Source organism: Ptychodera flava, chromosome 1 (genome assembly GCF_041260155.1).
Source record: "Ptychodera flava strain L36383 chromosome 1, AS_Pfla_20210202, whole genome shotgun sequence".
In the NCBI taxonomy this organism is placed as follows: Eukaryota; Metazoa; Hemichordata; class Enteropneusta; family Ptychoderidae; genus Ptychodera; species Ptychodera flava.
The window spans coordinates 36,037,552-36,051,656 of NC_091928.1; the positions used below are offsets into that span (position 1 = coordinate 36,037,552).

The 14,105-nt window shown below is 37.2% G+C and overlaps 1 protein-coding gene across 1 annotated transcript in view; it reads left to right on the forward strand.

The window, feature by feature from the left end:
• LOC139136270 (bridge-like lipid transfer protein family member 3B) overlaps window positions 1-14,105 on the forward strand; it is a 69,623-nt gene that overhangs the window by 40,908 nt on the left and 14,610 nt on the right. Inside the window, exons 3-7 of the mRNA XM_070704001.1 lie at window positions 7,545-7,583; window positions 8,200-8,276; window positions 9,209-9,317; window positions 9,818-10,216; window positions 10,807-10,993. Of these exons, the coding sequence (XP_070560102.1) occupies window positions 7,545-7,583; window positions 8,200-8,276; window positions 9,209-9,317; window positions 9,818-10,216; window positions 10,807-10,993 (811 nt within the window). The remainder of the gene's footprint in view (window positions 1-7,544; window positions 7,584-8,199; window positions 8,277-9,208; window positions 9,318-9,817; window positions 10,217-10,806; window positions 10,994-14,105) is intronic.

Genomic DNA, 14,105 nt, shown 5'->3' on the forward strand with positions numbered 1-14,105 from the left:
TCAGCCCATCTACGGGTAGAAATGGCAAGAAATAACACTTTAAAGAGGACTAAATTTCTCTCTTGTGACGAAAAGCAGCATGCCAGAATCCAATAAACATCTCATGTGCTTCTTTTTGGAATTAGATGTACCCATTCATACATATAGTGATCAGTGATAGATAAGTGCTGGGCCTGAATGATGAGGCAAGAATTTAATCTTACTTGAAGCCTTGTCAGGGATCTTCATGCCAGGAGATGCCTTTCAAGATTGCTTCAGGAAATTGAAACATGAGATGGACTCTTTAAGGAAAGAAAGCTTTCTGAGCAAGTGAAACCACTTAGCTCAGCTTCTTCAACTAAGTTCATGAAAGTCGTCTAATCAAGGCTTTTAAAGGATGCATGTACATAGGTGGTAGTAGAGCATTGACTTGGCCATCAAGGTATATGTACTTTTCGTTCCTCTTGGAGAACACAAAATCCACATGTGTATGAGCAGATTTTTGTACAAGTACCGGTACTCGTAGTTTTCCTACCAATTTAGCAATTAGGCTTGAGAAGGATATTAAACAGCATGGTTTAGACTACATGGCTCCATTGTTGACAATTCCATAGGTCTCCATCCTGTCTTCTCAGAAGAGATCAATTCTACAAGGCTTACATTTCAAAGCTTAACAACCCCTTATGGCATGATCTCAATTTTCTAGCAAAGTGAAACTGATATGTGCACACAATAGTTTACCCTTGCATACATCCTTTTCATTTCAATGGTTCATGGAAAGTTCAAAGGAAGATTTGGTTTGGCAAGTATTATGTACATCATGGATAGATACCGGTAGTCAGACTCTGAACGTTTCAGAATACTGTACTTTTCTGGTCTCTCGCATGGGTGGACCAATCTTGAACCCAGGCTGTAGAGTAAATGAGGTTTACAACTTGTATTGTCGTTTATGATAATTGACAATTTAAATTCCTCTGTGGAGTTAACACAAGGTGGAGGTGCCATTTTTAATATGAAATATCTTGAAATATTATTAGGTAATGTACGCCTGTACATTAAATCCCAAAATTTGTAAGTTTACTACTACTAAGGTTTTATTCTTGATTGTTTAATAGAATAAGGTTTCAAGTTTTCTGTGCACAGGAAATTTTGAGCACAAGTTTTAAACTTTATGGAAGAGATGGATCATTTGGTTGAGCTACCTACCTATTAGGTACCGTATTCCTCCGATTCTAAGACCCCGCCCGTTTATAAGACCCCCCAGGATTATTTTATCAATTAGTAATTAGCTGTTAGTTCGTTTATAAGACCCTCCAGGGGGGTACACCCGAATTTTGACTGGAACAATAGAGCCATTGTCATGTAACGAGACCAGGATATCCACAACACCTACGCTGCTTATCAAAGTCACAAACAAGTGTCAAAGTGAAGTATCAAACCTCACACACACACACGCACACTATTGTTAGGGTTTGGAACATGTCAATCGGGAACAGTGCTATCATTTCCTGGCGATAAAACTACACTTGGATTTCACTACCTACCGTAAATGAACAATATAAAAGAGTTGGATTTTTTAGCGTCTCGATCTAGTACAATGTCGTCTTTCGTTACTGTCATTTTGCTACCATCAAATAAGCAGATTTTTCAACATCTGATTATGTACGAATCGAACATTTCGATGCAATTTGGCTACCATGAAATGAACATTTAGGATAGTCGGGTTTTCGGACTTGTCGATCAAGTACGATTCGCTCATTTCATCACGATCAAATAACACAATTTTACGGTGGCCCCTACACGCCAAGGAACTCTATTACTTTTGAATATAAACTCTAATTTTTCTTGACAATATCTTTAATATTTGTAAGAGATTTTATTTCTCCACCGCAAACTTTTAATTTTGTACGGACAACTTTATCTTAACATTATCTTAACTTTAACTTCTCGAAAGTAGTTTTAGTTTTAACCATAAACAAATATGTTTCTCAAAAGTATTTTTTATTTTGTACAACAAAAGTAAAAATTTTTCAAGATAACAAACTCCCCTACACGTCATGGAAATTTATTACTTTTGAACATAAACTCATATTTCTTGGCAATATATTTAATATTTATAAGAAATTTTATTTCTCCACAGCAAACTTATATTTCTCAACGGGGAAACTTTATTTTTGGGGTAAACTGTTTTTTTTAAAACTTTTAACAAAAAAAACTTTAACTTTTAAAAAATGACTAACTTTCAACAAAATATTTGTTTCTCAAAAACGTTTTTTATTCGAAAAGAAGTAAAAATTGTTCACAGCAAGAGTTGAAGATTTTTGCTAAGCGCGAACTGAGTTACTTAAATGACATAACCTTATGTCTTTAGAGCAGAAAACTTAAATTCTTAAAAAAAAGTTTATTTTTCCAAGAGTAAAATTAATTTCTTTATGGAAAAAAGATTTTCTCAGAGCAGCAACTTGAAATACAGAGAATAAAACTTTTTTCTCAATGGCGAGAAATTATTTTCTGAAGACAACAAAACTAATTCTTTCAAGATTTATTTCTACATATGAGTGTGGTTTAAGAATTTGGTAAAACTGAACTGAGAAAGAATGAAAAAGGAAGGATGAAAAAGTCAAACTTACTTTTCTTCAGAGCGAAATTTGTTTCTGAGAGGAGAAATATTTCATGTGAGGGCGCAATTACCTATAATGCATAGCAAACTCTTTCTAGCGAGAGTAAACATATTTTGGGGAAGAGTAAAACATTTTTCCGACGAGCAAAACTTTATTTTAACGGCGGCGGAAGTTAAGTATCCCACCATGCAACACCCAAGTTTGATGACCAGAGTCTCCGAGACAACCATGACTGACTTCATCGGCGATACAGGCACGCTAGCCCGGCCCTAGCTGCAGTACAGTACCTCGAGGTTTTACCTCGGTATTTGGGTCGGACGGTTTGCCGTACTGTACTGCAGCTAGCCCGGCCCTACCCTGCCTGCGTACGATGCTGTGTGTTGGGGCCGTATAATGCCGAGAACACACAGCATCGTACGCAGGGCTATGGGCACGGGCACGCAAACGAGTCAGTTTAACAGTTGCCACTTGTCTGAGTCCCCGAAGAACGGTTTTGTGTTTGAGTGATTCGTCCTGACTGCAGACGTTGTGCGACGGGATGGACCGCATTAGGTTCCTTCATTAGCTCTGCATGGACTGTGGTTATACGGCCTCCCACCACATAACGCCGGTAACACACAGCCCTGCCATGCAGAGCTATTCCTTCATCAGTTGCTGTGTTGTTAATGTTATGTTGTGTGATAGTCATCTTTTCTATCAGCCAGATTCGTAATTGATAGAATCTTCGACTGAAACTGAACCTGGCCCGCCAGATTTGACCACAGTCGAGTGTGGTTCAATACAGCAGTTGTGGGTCCACAGCTGTGGTGTTTTCGGACGGGATATGCCTTTTACGGGCTGGTTGACTTTCACGTTTTTGACCCCGCACACCACACGTGAAAGTCAAAACCAGTCCGCGACTGTGGTCAAATCTGGCGGGCTCGGTTCAGTTTCAGTTTCTATAAATTACGAATCTGGCTTCTCCTCTTAGAAAAGATGAATATCACTCACATTGGCTGTGTCTTGCCGGTGTTACGTGGTGGGAGACTGTATAACGCCGGTAACACAGCCCTGCCATGCATAGCCCTGCGTACAGGTCTGTGTGTTCCCGGCGTATTAAACACCGGGACGAACACACAGACCTGTACGCAGGGCTATGCCATGCAGAGCTAAATGAAGAACCCCAATGCGGTCCCGTCGCACACCGTCTGCCGTCAGGATGAATCACTCAAACATAAAACCGTTCTTCGGGGACTCAGACAAGTGGCAACTGACCCGCGTGCCCGTAGCCCTGTGTACGATGTTGTGAGTTCCTGGCGTTATACGGCCCCAACACACAGCATCGTACGCAGGCAGGGTAGGGCCGGGCTGGCGTGCCCGTGTCGCCGATGAAGTCAGTCATGGTTGTCTCGGAGAGCAGATCGTCCATGTAGCCGACACGATACCGGCTACCAACTCGGAGACTCTGGGTCATCAAACTTGGGTGTTTCATGGTGGGATACTTTAACTTCCGCCGCCATTAAAATAGTTTTGCTTGTCGAAAAAATGTTTTACTCTTCCCAAAATATGTTTACCCTCGCTAGAAAGAGTTTGCTATGCATTATAGGTAATTGCGCCCTCACATGAAATATTTCTCCTCTCAGAAATAAATTTCGCTCTGAAGAAAAGTAAGTTTGACTTTTTCATCCCTTTTTCGTTCTTTCTCAGTTCAGTTTTACCAAATTCTTAAACCACACTCATATGTAGAAAATATATCTTGAAGGAATTAGTTTTGTCTTCAGAAAATAATTTCTCTCCATTGAGAAAAAAGTTTTATTCTCTGTATTTCAATTTGCTGCTCTGAGAAAATCTTTTTTCCATAAAGAAATTAATTTTACTCTTGAAAAATAAAACTTTTCTTTAAGAATTTAAGTTTTCTGCCCTAAAAATATAAGGTTATGTCATTTAAGTAACTCAGTTCGCGCTCAGCAAAAATCTTAAACTCTTGCTGTGAACAATTTTTACTTCTTTTTGAAATAAAAAACGATTTTGAGAAACAAATATTTTGTTGAAAGTTAAAGTTATTTTTTAAAAGTTAAAGTGTTTTTTGTTAAAAGTTTTTAAAAACAGTTTACCCCAAAAATAAAGTTTCCCCGTTCAGAAATAAATGTTTGCTGTGGAGAAATAAAATTTCTTACAAATATTAAATATATTGCCAAGAAATATGAGTTAATGTTCAAAAGTAATAAATTTCCATGGCGTGTAGGGGAGTTTGTTATCTTGAAAAATTTTTACTTTTGTTGTACAAAATAAAAAATACTTTTGAGAAACATATTTTCTTTATTGTTAAAACTAAAACTACTTTCGAGAAGTTAAAGTTAAGATAATGTTAAGATAAAGTTGCCCGTACAAAATTAAAAGTTTGCGGTGGAGAAATAAAATCTCTTACAAATATTAAAGATATTGTCAAGAAAAATTAGAGTTTATATTCAAAAGTAGTAGAGTTCCGTGGCGTGTAGGGGCCACCGTACAATTTACACACATACAAACACAAAAAAGTTTGGGTATCAGTAGTTCTCTTTTTGGAGACTGGTTGTGGCCCTTAAAAGGGCCGTTTCATTTTTTTGGTCAGCGGCATGATTTGATCTGTTTTAGTGAATATGTACGGTGAAAACAGTACCTCGGACTGGTTGCTTTAGCAGAGGTACAGCCGCATTATTTGCCAAAACACCGACGTGACATTTCTCTGCCATGCCAACTCTTGGAGAATGGATGAATGCTTTCTTCTTTGCCTTCAAGTAGTATTTTTGTTGACTGACACGTCACGATCGATGATATTCTAAAGTAACCGTGCCCGGTATGAGTGCTGCATCTCACTTCAAACTTTCAACTTTGCAACCATCTTGAACAACGGCTACAGCATTTCGATCGTGTATGTTGTTTGCATCTCGGCGAAGTTCATACGGCAAACCAAGTTCTAGCTGATTGCGACGGTAGTTAGGCATGCCGACAGCGAGAATGATTTTAATAATTACTTTTTTTCTTGCCCATGACGACCGTGCACTGTCTTATGACTTTCCGGCTCATAAAGTCTACGATAATCGACGCATTTTTATAGGATCTTGTGACGATGTCGGGAAACCCTTTTGTTGCCGTTATCAATAGAAAATTTGGGACGTGTGAATGACACGAGCTTTGAACTTGCTTCGCTCAACTTTTACACTTTTGTTTTCATACTACTGAGGCAAAGACTACGGCACATGAAAAAGTTGCTCTTTAAATGGTGTGCTTATAAAGATTTTTTCAACAGTTTTCTATCAGGTAAGGTATCTTTTGTGATCATTGTGAATAGCTGCACGTTTTTCTCTTACGTTCAAATTTACCATTAAAGTATAGAAAGATTTTTTCAACAGATTTCTATCACGTAAGCTTTCTTTTGTGATCATTGTGAAGCGCTGCAAGTTTTCTCTTACGTTCAACTTTACCGTATAAGCAACCAGTGAAAATAGAAATAGGCCTATCATTGGCATCGTAAAATCTTTCAAAAAGACTTAATGACGACGATATTGACTTCGACTGGTTTGACCACAGTCCCTCTGTGGTTTGACTTAGATGAAGAGGGCAATTATTGTGTTGACAAACGAAACGCGATATCCAAAGTTTCTTCCGCGCATGAACTGAAAATTCTTTGAATTTCTTCCGTTTATGTTTCATCAATTTTGTAGTTTTTCTCATGTAATGAAGGTATTTATTGTTTGAACGGCATTTGTGTGTGTCCTTTCCTGAACTAGTCCCAGCAATGAGTAGAACGATAGTGTAACAGATTTTCAAGATTATGCACGCTTTCGAAGTTTTGCGAGGGAAAAATACCCAACTTCATAAGCTTAAACGGCCCTATACACTTACAGTTACTAGAGTTAGATCAAAAACGTGCATGATCGTACATATTCCGAACTGTTGATCATAGATGATTGAATTCCACATCAGGAGACATTTCGGTCATCGATACAAGTAATAAAAAAACTTCAGGGTGTATTGCCAAAAATTCAACACATCAAATATAAAGCAGATTGGCGCAGCAATCTTTCGTCTCGGCCAGCCGATGCCTCAACACTTTACCTGTTCGAGCCTGCCTGTTCGTAAGATCACATTTCGTTTCGAGATACGGTTAGACTTTTTGAAACTAGGAGCAAAATAATAAAACTCACGACGTGTAATTGATTGTTTATTTTAAGGAGTACAGTAAATGAAAATCGTACATAGAAAACATCGGGCGGACGGACACCATCCCACTGAACAGAATTTTACCTTGACCTCATGCACTGACACCTTTGACCTATTGCGTAAATTGACCAATCACAGCCAGCGGAACTTCAGGACTTTCCCTTCACTCATTGTCTGACCTTTGTGGCCATGCTATGCATGCTATGGGGGAGCTATAGCTGCTGCTGAGGAACGTACTTGTCGTACAAAGTTTCGTGGTGATTATCTATTCACGAAATACAAAGATTTATTGCTATCGTATTGTTTAGTAAAAGAAGGTATGGCAAATACGTTATATTTCAAGACTTGTGGATCTCCATTAATTTATACTTGTACAGATTCGACTGCCAGTATCAACACAGCATGGCCATGAGTCGATATCACAAAGTATGAGTTGTCTGTAGCGTGAATCAAAAAATCATTGGCATAAAAATTTGCATAACATTGCATAAATTAGTATAAATTAACTTCGACGTTCGATTTCGCGGTGACATCCGTTTATTAGACCCCCCATATCTTTTTCGTCATCTTTGGTTCTGAAAAGGGGGTCTTAGAATCGGAGGAATACGGGTACTGTACATGTACTGTTCCAATGTACCAGGTAATGCCGCAGTACAAATATTGGTACATTATATTATGTGCACATGTATACATGTACTGGTATGTCTGAAGTAAAATTTGAATTTTCTAATTCACCATGATTTTTTCTTTTATCTATTGCAGATACCATGGACAAAACTTAAAACACATCCTGCCAGTCTGGTACGTCAAACAAGATACATGTATTTTTAATTTGGTTTGTTATCCTTCCTTACAATCTCTGAAAGTGTATGTCTAATGTACCGTATTCTGGTTCATATGAACACATGATGAGTACAATATACCGGTATATGTTTGTACATGTAGGTATTTTTTCTGTGCTGGTGCACTAATAGCAGTGGTAACGGTAATGGCTTTCATTACTGTTTTAAAGCTTAAATCGATCAGAGTGTCACATTCTTTCCTCTTTCTATAGAATTAAATTGTCAGTTTCCTAATTAAAGTAGTACTTTCAAAAATCTGTGATGTGACAATTATAAAAAGTCAAAAAAGGGTCTATAAGTAACGTACAAAGGTATGAGAACACTAATTGATGTAAAACGGGATAAAGATCTGTTGTCCCTGATCACCAGTAAACACATCCTGAGTGAATCACCAATGATAACAATTGAGTTGTGTAGGACCATATTGGTGATAGTGTTAATATCATCAATACTGGTATATTACATTCATCTGACACTAAAATATATAAGGCGGAGATATACCGGTACATGTACCATGTATTTGAGTTTAGACTACCTGAATTGAATTTTTTTCTGCCTGTGTTTGTTTTGAACAGTACCTGGATCAGGTTGAAGTGGAAATGGAAATTACTGAGCAGCTGCGGCAGAGAACTGAATATGTACCATTGCACAGGTGAGATACGCATGAATTATATAGAGAATACTGTGACACAGGTACCGGTATGTTAATATGATGTATGAAGTGAATTGATAATACCATGACTGGGATGAGTACATCATGAAATCATGAGGTGAGTGGACAAGATTACACAGCTGTGTTTACCATGATTAATGCACTGCCACACAGGACATATACAATTATGTAGTTGAATTTATAACACTTGAGATGGAAAGCAAATACCGGTATTCCATGAATTGCTTGACAGGAGCTTTGCATCTTACTAGTGAACAATGCATTGATTGCTTTAAAAAAAATGTAGTCCTGAAATAAAAATGCAGAGTTAGTGAAATCCCTACACCACGGATATGTCATTGTAAAATTTGAATATTTGCCATCAGGTATTGCTGTGTTCTTTACAAATTTTAAATGGTTTCCATGAATACAAATACCGTTAAATTTGATCGACTTAAAAATTACCATATATGAATCCCCTTTTCAGTCTATCACTTCCCTATCTGCCTGGTCAGTAAAATGCGCTAATGAGCCATACATGTATGTATGCAAGTAATATTTTCACAGACTTGGCATGGTATATTATAGCAGATTTAGTCAGTAAAAGTGATGTTTGCAGTATGTTTTCAGGGACCCACAAGTTTGTAAGTCTTTGTTAAAATGCAGCATTTTGGAAATACCAGTTTTCATTCAACTTGACCTGATTGTGAAAAATGACCGTGGCAGCATAGAGGTTGATGCAGGGTTTTCTGTATGCAATGAATATTTTCTTCTGCTTGGAGTTTTATTCCTTATGGAGTTTACATGGGCATGTACGGTACACTACCATGTAGGTTTGCATTTTTCACGGTTATGACAGCTGTCAGCATACAGAAATATTTGGAGTGCATTTAAACATCTCTGACGCTGTGATTTGTTTTTTCACTTTACAGTTCTGGAGGGAAATATGGCTTCTCTGATAAAGTGATCGACGGGCTCTTTGTTGTTGTCAATGCAATTACCATCAACTTTCATTCCAAAGCATTCCAGGCTTCAGCCCAGGTAAGACAACACTATATACCTGGTAGAAGAACACCTGTGTACGTCTGAAGAGTGTGTGACTTTCACATTTATCAAAATGAAATTCAATATACGTGTACCACCAACCATTGTTAGCCAGAATTCAAAAAGATTATTTTAGACAAAGGTGTTCTGCAGTAAAGTACGGTATCTCTGTCACAACTGATGAAATCTGTACAGATAGTACATGTACGGTACACCCATCTCCTAATGTACCTGGAAAATGTTTGTGAATTGGACTCATACATTTGCGAAATGAAACACTCCAATAAGATATTTGTCTTGATTCAGTCAGTGTTGTACCATATTTTGAATTGAATGGGTGTCACTTAGTGTGTGTAGGTTGGGGGGTCTATCTATGAGTTACAGAATCTGTGACCATCATCTGAATCATAAATTGTTTCCATTTGATAAATTCCATTAGCCTGCAAAATGTGTGGGATATTTCTTCATGCTTAGTTTTGTCATGAACTGTACCGCAGATTTCAAGATTTCGCATCAGAAGCATGAGACCAACATGGCAGCCTGCCGACTTGCGACTCACCAGGATCAAAGACATGAATCGAGGAGAGATCCTTATCTTCAAAGAAGCTGATTGGTTGTCACTGCGCATTGAAGTTGACGCCATCAAAAAGGATCCCAATAGGCCCACAACTCCCATACGACTGATAACCAATCAAGGGAAAGTGAGGTTCACTGTCAAGAAACGTCTGTTGGACTGCATGATGCTTACGTCCAAAGTTCAACTGCTGCTTGAGGATTTACTATGGGTGCTAACTGACTCACAGGTCAAGGCTGTCATTGAATACTGTCAGTATCTTGGAAGGCTCAATAAGCAATCTGAAAACCAAGTGAAGACAGATACAAATATTGAGTCACAGGTAAAGTGGAATTCAGTATTTTTGGATGCAAGAAAGTGCTGTTTTTTGTCTTCATTTCAATGTGAACTTTTCATTCATTTAGGACTGCATTATGCAACAAGTGTCTTTTCATTGATGGCACTGGTCTGTATTTGGCCATGACCTTGCAACCACTTTAAAACTTTCATTTTTTTTTACTTTACTTGATTATCCAACGGGCAAGAAGCCCGTTTACAGGATATGGTTCCGATAAGCCACTACCACATTGAGCAGTGAGCAGGACATGCACAGTCAAGCACTGAGGCAATGAGGAGTTTAACCCTTTCACCCCCATTTCAAACTCTAGAGGTCCATCCTTACCATAGAAAACAATGGGATTGGTTCAAACCATGGTGGCAAAAGGGTTAGGTGCCATACTGAAGGGCACAACACCATGCTAGAGTCTTGCCCTTAACACCCTCTGATAATGACTGCAGTACTCTGGCGGCACATTGGTCCTGGACTTTCAATCGTTTCATCACAAGTCCAATACCCTACCCTCAGGGCCATGATGCTTTGTGTACCTTCAACTCTCTCAGAATTTTTCTCCTCCATAATAATTTCCACTGCAGTCGCAGCTGTTAAGCCAGCAGAGTAAAAACCAGTCTTCTCAGGGAACTCAACAAAACCTGTCAGCAGACGCATTGGCCGCCAAGAAACACTTTGACAAATACGACGTGGTGGAGTCATCCTACCATGTTGTCATGAATAGAGTTGATTTACATCTTTGTGATGAGCAAAACAGACCTGAGTCGGAAGGTGAGAATACTTTACAATTTCAAAACGATTATAAAGCATTTCCTAATATTACATTTTTTGGACAGGAAATATTCACACTTTTCGATGTACCCCGGTACCAGTAGCCACACAACAAGGCACACACCAGGAACCTTTCTAAGCCTCTGTTATTATCTGAACCATTTTATCATGCTCCTCTTCCTTCATCAAAAAATTTAGCATTTTCCACAAAGTCGGTTTTGTGAATGAATTATGGATGGGGCATCTGTTTCTTCACTTTTCCAAAAACACAATACGTCATTTGCTTGTAAATGCACTTAACCCTTGCACTTTCATCTTTGAATTTTAACATTATTCTATATACAGCAAATAATTCATTTAATCAGATTTTTTTTCATTCCTGATCTGTCACCATTCACATGAATTTATATACATTTTTTCTGCGACATAGCTTCAAAATATCGCAAAGGTTTGTTCTTGAAATATTATAACACTAATCAGAGTGATACTATCTTCTATCCACTAACCCTTCTCTGCAAAAAAAAAATACTCATTCAAAATCACAAGAAGTGCTCTCCTCATACTGTTTACATTACTACATGTGTTGTTTTTGCTGTTGTATTCAAAACATGAAATCTTATCCTCCATGAACATTGTATACAAGCTTAAGGTAGTGACATAACTTATAGACACTTTCAGATTTTTATTTTTTTTCTCAGTTATAGAAATCCCAACCCCCAATAAAGTATATATTTTCTGAAAGCCCTGATATTGGGAAATCCGACCATGCAAAGTACACAGTCATTATTGCATAATAGTCAAGTGACAAATGTTTTGCTGACCTTCCAAAAATCGGTTTTTCCTCCCTTTAACGAACACGCAGCAAGATTTCCGGTTGAAATTTGCATGGTCGAGCCTTGATAATATCCTTCAAATGCGTGTCTGGGATTTCCTTTTTATGCCTTAAAGTTTTTTTTTTTTTGCTTTGCACTACTGAAGGTGTTAAACTTAGGTGTTTTTGAAGGAATTGTAATTTTGTAAATGGAGACTGGGAGAAAAAATTGCATATGGATTTGAAGGTTATTACTAAGGCTAGTAAATGCATAAATTTCAACCAGAAATCTTGCAGCGTGTTTGCTTTAGGGAGGAAAAACCAAATTTTGGAAGGTTCAGCAAAACACTTGTCATGTAACTATTATGCAAATAATGACTGTGTACTGTGCATGGTTGGATTTTCCAATATCAGGGCTTTCAGAAAATGTATGCTTTATTGGGGTTTGGGACTTCTACGGTATAACTGAAAAAAAAATAAAAACCTGAAAGTGTCTATAAGGTATGTAGCTACCTAATAGAAAGTTTGCAGATACAGCTACTTTAGTCACTAAGTTTCTGATCTTTTTTAGTTTGGTTTGATATTTTATGATGGATTTATATTGGTTTGTCAGTCAATAGATGTTTACCATTGTAGTATTTGCCAACTCTTCAAACAAGTATTGCAGTTTAAATTATAGTGCAACTACCAGGATGTAAATTTTGTTACATGTGTTGGATTTTGCTGTTGTATTCAAAAATTGTAAATATGCAAATCACGAACACATTCAAGTAAAATAGCTTGACACTCATTCCAACCAATACTTAGCAGCGTCTCAGTAAGACAAATCATATAAGTGGAGGGCTATAACCTCTGGCCTTAATAAATTGTGTGCTACTAGTAATTTTAATGTATTTTCATACTAACAAACTGAGTCATGAGTAACTTGACAGGAATCGATGTCCTTCAATATTAAAGATTATTTTTATTTTTATTGAAATACTTTAGGTTCATATGTGTTAATGTTGTTTCATTATTGTAGCCAAAAATTCATCTGCATGAAATTTCTTCCATGGTTACCATCGTGGTATTTGCCAATTCTACAACTAGCTCTTCAAATGAGTATATTGCAGTGAAATTTATAGTGCAACTATTTGGATGTTAATTATCAAAATCTGCAAATCATGGAACACATTCATGTACATAGCTTGATACTTATACTAACCAGTATTTAGAAACGTGTCAATAAAGCAAATCATGTAAGTGAAGATCCGTAACCTTTGGTGATTAAAAAATTGTTTGCTATTAGAAATTTTGCCACATTTTCATACTGACGAAGTGAGTCATGAGTTACTGGACAGGACTTATAATATCTTTCAGTATTAAATATTCTTTTTACTTTTATTGAAATTCTTTAGGTTCATATTATTTCATTATAGCCAGAATTTCACCTGCATGAAATTTCTTCTGTTCTGTTCTACCATTCCTTTCTATTTGGTGTAATCTAATGCATTCTGCTCTTTTACGTTTGTGCTTCCATCACTTGTCATAACAAATCACAAATACAGCCAAATCAGGTAACATTTTTTTCCTAAATTTCATTCTTTTCATATTTCTTAATTTTAACACTTTTCAGTAGAGGTAGCTTTTTGGTTTTGCACATTTCATGGCCTTTGATCGGAACTGGAATCAAGTTGACCACACCTCCAAATTCCGAAATTTCATTATTGCAAGAGGTTTGTACATTTGGTTCAGTCATTCTACGCCCTGGCCTTGGAAGCAAATCAGAAACATCAAGCATTGATTTTCATTAATTCTTTAACACACATCCCTCTCTGTTGAAGGTCATCTCAACCATAAAACAGTTTTGATTTACCAACATGTAGTTTATGATATTGTTAAATTCCAAGAATTGGACAGAATCTGGAATCATTTCACCAGTGGTCAAAGTGATTCTATATGTCTATCAATGGCTTTCTGCAATTTTACACAGTAGTTTTACTCATTCCATCTTTCTGCCTTGCAGTTGTATGATCCAAACATGTCTTCCTCAAATTGGATCACTGTTGGTGTGGATGAATGTTGCGTATCTCTTGTCTTAGTCAATTTTGGAACATTCCAGCTCAGTGTTTTATCAGTATGACTATTAACTTATTACACTCTTGGAAGAAAATAGTAGGCCTATCTGTTCAATATTCTGAAGATATTAGCATGTTATTTAATCATCAAAAGTCAAATCTTCTATCACAATATTCACATATATGAACCTTACTGGAAGAGCGATTGTCTCTGTGATGTTATCCGCAGCCAAAGGCAAACACA